The sequence below is a fragment of the Colletes latitarsis genome, chromosome 8 (assembly GCF_051014445.1).
Source record: "Colletes latitarsis isolate SP2378_abdomen chromosome 8, iyColLati1, whole genome shotgun sequence".
Lineage (NCBI taxonomy): Eukaryota > Metazoa > Arthropoda > Insecta > Hymenoptera > Colletidae > Colletes > Colletes latitarsis.
Genome location: NC_135141.1, coordinates 21350168 through 21356268, shown reverse-complemented (window position 1 = coordinate 21356268; position 6101 = coordinate 21350168). Strand labels below are relative to the sequence as shown.

At 38.6% G+C, this 6101-nt stretch overlaps 1 protein-coding gene across 1 annotated transcript; it reads right to left on the bottom strand.

The window, feature by feature from the left end:
* Positions 1–4365: 4365 nt before the first annotated feature.
* LOC143344496 (uncharacterized) lies at positions 4366–5566 on the bottom strand. The gene is made up of 2 exons (XM_076770609.1): positions 5101–5566; positions 4366–4827 (listed from the first exon to the last, which is right to left on the bottom strand). Exons 1-2 carry the CDS (start codon positions 5551–5553, stop codon positions 4366–4368), a joined length of 915 nt encoding a protein of 304 aa, XP_076626724.1. The 5' UTR covers positions 5554–5566.
* Positions 5567–6101: the final 535 nt, after the last annotated feature.

Here is a 6101-nt window from a genome sequence, read left to right as displayed (position 1 = left end):
ATGTACTCCATTTTTACCACAAACATGTACTCCACTACTACTACAATGTTATCACATAATTATTGATCTATAAGATTGCATCAAAGGCAATGCAAATACTTCACGACATTTTTGGCAGACAAAGGATGTAGAAGTTCATTGTTTTTTTAAGTTACCGTTATGCACAGGTCTTTTGTATGCTAGCGATATCGGTTCGCCTCACCAGAACCAACGAAGGTATATCAAACTTGGTTCAGAGAATTATGTGTTCCGTTCAGTATAATTGTATTCGTAATTGACGTAACCGCGCGGGTCTCTACGCAGTGCTTGATTTATGACCAGTGACAGGGCAGTTCAGTGTCGATAAATCGTCCATCTAAATGCTTTAGAAACTTACGAAAGATTGCATATGATTTAGAGTCTTTATTCTGTCTTCTACCGTAACCACGAATCTCGTTACGGATGCGAGTTTGATGAGTTCAATGCACGCTATTATTCCCAGCATCCTTAACGAGTCTTCCATTTCTTGTACTCTTCAGAGGGGTATCTATTCAATTTTTCGTCATTTAATATCGGTACTAAATCCTCGAGTCACTTCACCCTGAGTGTCGTTGAGTTATTTCAGCTTGCTGGATGTAAATTTGAATACAAGTACTCTAACTACGACATAATGACGCTAGTGCTATAACTTTTACTTAAGTACGCGTTTACACCTCCAGGTTATCTCGTTTCCACCAGGCTGAAATAGCTCAACAACTTTCGAGGTAAGCGAGTCAAGGTTTTACTTGAGTACCAATGTAAAATGTGGAAAAATTAGATGCTTGTTTGCGGTAGGGCTGTGGTTTGAAATAATGTAAATAAATCGTCAAACACGAAGCGAACTTGTAAGTTATATCACGCATCAAATTTTGTTACGTTAAATTTTGTTTGTATTATTGTTAACGGTTATTTTAACCAGTTAACTGTGCTTGACGACTATACTCGTCATCGATCGATTTTCGCGACACACAGAAATTCGCACTTTCAACACGGAGCGACACAGTTAACTGGTTAATTTTTACATAATAGTAACTTTTAATCGTTCGATGTAATAACATGGTCATAAAATAGGCATAAGTCAAATATAGTGTATAACGTTAAGCTTCTAAAGGAAGTGCATTTAGATCGACCGAACGAATGAATTCGGCCGAACAAGTGGCGAACATTCGACGATTGCGTTCGTCTAGACCAGGTCTGAGGAACCAGTGGTTCGTGGGTTACTTCTAGTCCCCTCTTGTAAGCTACTTGGCCATATTTAACAGTTTCTCTTCTTTTACAATTCTTTAAAATAATATTCTTCGCGTCCTGATACGCCACACTTTGATCTACGAACTTCGATCAGTTCGGGAACTTAAACCGTTCGTTTCAAGTTGATAGGCACGTCTACAGAAACAATCGTTCATTTATTTAAATTCACACAAGTTAACCCTTTGCATTCTGAGAGTCTTTGTTAATATGAACAACCAGCAATACCAATTGCAATGTCGTGATATGACATCTAAAAATAAAAAAATATTTCTTTTCCACAAAAATTGTTTCAAATAACTATAATTTAAATTTTATTCATATATTTTCTAAATTCAATTTGCGTTACCATAAATGAAACTCTATGGTACACATACTGGAACTTGGTTATCACAATTTTACCCTTAATAAGGGTTAATGACAATTTTAAATTTACACAGTTTGTCATGGCTGGTTCCCTTTTGATCATCACATGTTTGATCTACTGAAAGAGACATTAGGAGGTCGCGTACGAGGCATACGAAAGCATAGCAAATAATTTTAATATCGACGTTCTGTTTGTGTTTATATAAAATTGATACAACATCGTAATTATTGTGTTTATGAATTATTTCTATCGCGGAACGTATGGTGTAACACGTGCATCCATTTGCGATCGGCACGCGACGTTGCGGTTCGGTAGCTCGCGTCATTGCGCGCCGGTAGCTTCTTTTCGAACGTGGCGAGCCGAGGTAACGTCTGTCGAATTGCATAACGCCGAGAGAAGCGGCTACGAGCGGTGTCGAGCGTGTGCTCGCCGAGACGTTTGTTGCCGCGAGCGGCAGGATGATAGAACGGGGTGGCAGAGACGGCTTTTGCCGACGACCCGGCGATGCTTTTATCTGGCACGGCGCATCGTTCGCCCTGGCCACAGGAGTGAAAGTCGAATGCTGGCTGCGATGAACGTTCTGCGTCCAAAAGATGCGCATTCACGTGTGTTCTTATTAACGTCCAGGTTTAGTCCCCGGTTAAGTGACTGGAAAATGTCCTTACATGCAATGGAATCAAGCATACTTCTTCGATAATATAGAAAATATGAGAGGGTTAATAATTCTGGGCCTACATTGGAGTGGATTAAGTTCTCTAACGTATCAACATACTTTCCATAGCAAGCGTACATGTTTGAGATCAATTATGCAGACACTGTGTTGACTCTCTTCTAGTATCTGAACTTATTTCACCAGGAAAAGATAATTTTTAGTGTTTGTAGAATTACAATTCCATATAATCGTGATCAACGAAATTTCACTTAATCTTTTTATGGATATTTGGAGCTAAATATAATACGAAGTTTGATGATATTTTTTAAATGGTTCTAGAGAGATGAGTATTATTTCAAATTTTCGTCTTATTAATCTCTATATTGTGGGAGTTTTAGTCGAGCTATTGCCAAAGGTGCGTTTACATTTACCGAACGTCGACGAACGACTGGCTTCCACGGGATCGCGTCGAATGTTCGGCCGATCAATAGTGACTAACACGGAACATCCACATAGTGTCCTCCTACGATTTTGATGAAACTCTGTAGGTTCGTAGAGAGGCAAAAAATAACGGAAAATAGCTTAGTAGAATAATTTGGTAAAATCAGTATCTGTGTAAAAAATCTATACTAGCTTTTACAGTTTGTCGTTAAGAAGTATCAATTACAAAAATAGCTGTAATTCTGAAACATGTCGAAATAAAACACGTACTTTCTTTCGCCTTTTTTGGATCGACTTTTAGGTCCCCAATATTTTACAATCGTGTATATCGCAAGATGTATTGCTTTAATTACTTAAATTTCTTTTTTACACACACTAATAGAAATCTATAATCTACCATCGTACAAAAGTAGGTTAAAATCGTAGGTGGAGAGATGGAAAGCACTCAATCGCATGTGTACACAGGCGCTCAGCATTCCGCGAACAGCTTGATAAATAGTTTGGAAACGGGTGTACATACCACTTCAGTGTGGAGTTGGCTTTCCACAGGGTGATTCTAGTAACCGGGGCAAGCTGTAGCTGTGTTCTAAGCGAACATAAGCATAAACGTCAATTCTGTATGGATCAATTTAAAAAAAGAAAATGGAGCTTTTAATTTTTTGAAGCATTGAAAAGTCAATAGAAGATTTCATGCTTTTCCTTTCAGATGTAAGAAAAAAACAAAGTGTACTTACGTCGTTTTGTTTCAATTAATGATTAAAAAGCAAGGATTAATATTAGGAAACGTCTAAGAGAATGTTTAGAATATAAAAGAGATACGCTTGAGTATTTGTTATGATATTCTAAAATAATGTAATATTTTTTAATGTATTGAGATTTACGTAAAAGCTTGAAATAGTTCGATAAAATTTATGCACTTTGTAAGTTGCTGGCTCAGCTACTAGAATCACCCAGTATAGTACTCGAGGTGAACACATATGCCTTCAGCAGTTCACATGATTCGTCCAAGCAAATATGCTCCATGGTCGAATCCTCAAAGCGATGCCAAGCGCATATCGATCTATCGACCACTCGTACAACGTGAAAATCTTTATATTTTTTATTATATCTCAATTAGAATTAAAGGTACGCTAATAGAATCACGAGATCTTCTTGACGATAACAAGTCCAAACAGGACCTTAGTCTGAATAATTTAAACACATTGGCCAATGTGGTATAACACGACTGATAATTAAAAAATTACGTAGTTTCGAAAATTTTATCTCGAAAGGATGATGTTTAGACTCATTTTCGATCGCGAAAACACAACAAATATAAAAATTTTAATTTACATTAACTCGACTAATGGTGGACGATTCCGTCACTCGAATCCAGTGTAGAAATGGTCATTCGATAACAGGAAGTAACTAATCTAAACAATTTTAATAAAAATGTATGCATAAAGGTAAACAAATCACAAGTTTACTTATAATATGATTTATTCGATAAAACAAAGTGTATACAATAAAATAATATACAATATTTATAGTTACAAATTTATAAAGTTACTTATGTATGATGTGAGCGTGTTCGTTTCGTAAAAGTCTCTTAATGGTATCGATGATAGTTTCGCGATGAATCGAGCAAAGATCACGTTAACTGCTACGATGTAGTTTCCAATGTAGACGATGACGATGGCGTCGCACTGAGGGTAATTGCTGTTGCCGAATTAACCTCGTTGGATTTAGGATTCTCGTTATATTTTCCCATGTCAGCTTCGAATAGTATGTCCGATATTAAATGTTCAACCATATTTTGCGTATGGCGATTATAACTTCTATGCTTGATCGCGACGTGTTCTCCAAATATGGCGCTCGCATCTCGAACCGTCCGCTTCGAAACCGTATCCTCTATTATCCTATAGGCTCTTTCCACTTGGGGATCATGCGCGAACTTTTGTCTCTTCGGCAGCATTCTGGTAGGAGATAAAAATTGCTTTCGCTTCACCATTTTTGCAGTGGACAAAGGTGGTGCTATTTCTTCAATTTCATCGTCTTCCTTGGTCCTTCTTTCTATTTTCAGGGTACATTCCGCGACGTTGCTTTCGTCCTCCGCGTGAGAATCCTGGGCAAAAAGAAATCAAATCTAGTTTCAAGTTCTTTCGTCTTCCTGAACGTACTTAAAATGCGTTGAAATGAATTCGTAAATTGCTATCGGATATTCTGGATATTCAAGGCATTCAAGACTTTCAAAAGTTCGAAGCTTCGAATCATGTTCGAATTGATTCGAATATTTCGCCATACACATAAATTCGAACCGATTCGAGGTGTTTCAAGTTCCATCGTTACTCGCGCCTTCCCCAACCCCTGTACAAACACTCCATTGTCGTTTCCTCACCTCGTTGGTGACGGTATTCTCTGTGGTTTTTGATTTGTTTGGGAATTTATTAAGTAAAAATTGCATGCTTTTGAACGCGAACCACGAAGAGCGGTAAGTACCGGTCCTCACTTCCTTGTTGCGTTCCCTTCTGAATGACGCTAACAGGGATTCTACTTTCCTCTTCGCATCGGGAATGCTACACTTAATGACACTGCAAATCTCCTTCCACGCATTGTCTTTCACGCATCTAAGTTTGTAATTTGGGTCGTTCGGGTCCCACAAACATGTGTTATTTTTATACAATTGTATAAACAACAGTGTCGTGTCTGTGGACCACTCCATCACCACTTTCGCGTTGAAATTCGTGTGTTCACGCATGGTAAGCATTCGGTGTTCGGAACGAACGCAGAGACTGCTGTGCGGAATAAGCAACGAATTCTCCGTTGGACGTACCGAATCGACTCGAAGCATCGCCGAGCACGAACGAACGCGTTCGGTCGGTCTCGGTCGCCTTCGCGTCCAACACACACATTGCCCCAATTCAACGTTCGGGCACATTCGTGCGTCATCGTTCGGTAAATGTAAACACACCCGAATGCGAACGACTAGCGTTCGTCCGCCTTCAGTTTGCTGTATTGCACGAAATTCGCTGCCAGGTCTCGTTCGTTCGCCGTCGTTCGGTGAATCTAAACGCGCCTTTATACGGTATTCACGAACTCATCGATTATCAGTAGTTTGGTCGTGGTCTTGACTCCGTGTAGCGCGGATGGCCACGGCTAACGCTGATCTGTCCATAAATATAAAACATGCTAGGTGGGGAGACTTCCTTATTTTTAAAAATCAAAGAGACTGTTCTGAAGAGAATTAATCGTAACTTTATAAAAATGTAAAGTTTTACTATAGATAGATTCATATAAATACTAACGATCAGAAACTAGACTGGCTAGATTGGCTTTTCAAGAAAAGCATTTGCTATTTTTGATAGCTAGCATTAGAAGCGATAATGGATAAGTATTAAA

What these genes read in the sequence shown, in the direction of transcription:
- LOC143344496 (XM_076770609.1), bottom strand. Translation starts at nt 5,553, where the DNA reads ATGCTTCGAGTCGATTCGGTACGTCCAACGGAGAATTCGTTGCTTATT. An exon ending in AGAATACCGTCACCAACGAG is followed by an intron (nt 4,828 to 5,100) that starts GTGAGGAAACGA and finishes CTTTTTGCCCAG; the next exon opens with GATTCTCACGCGGAGGACGA.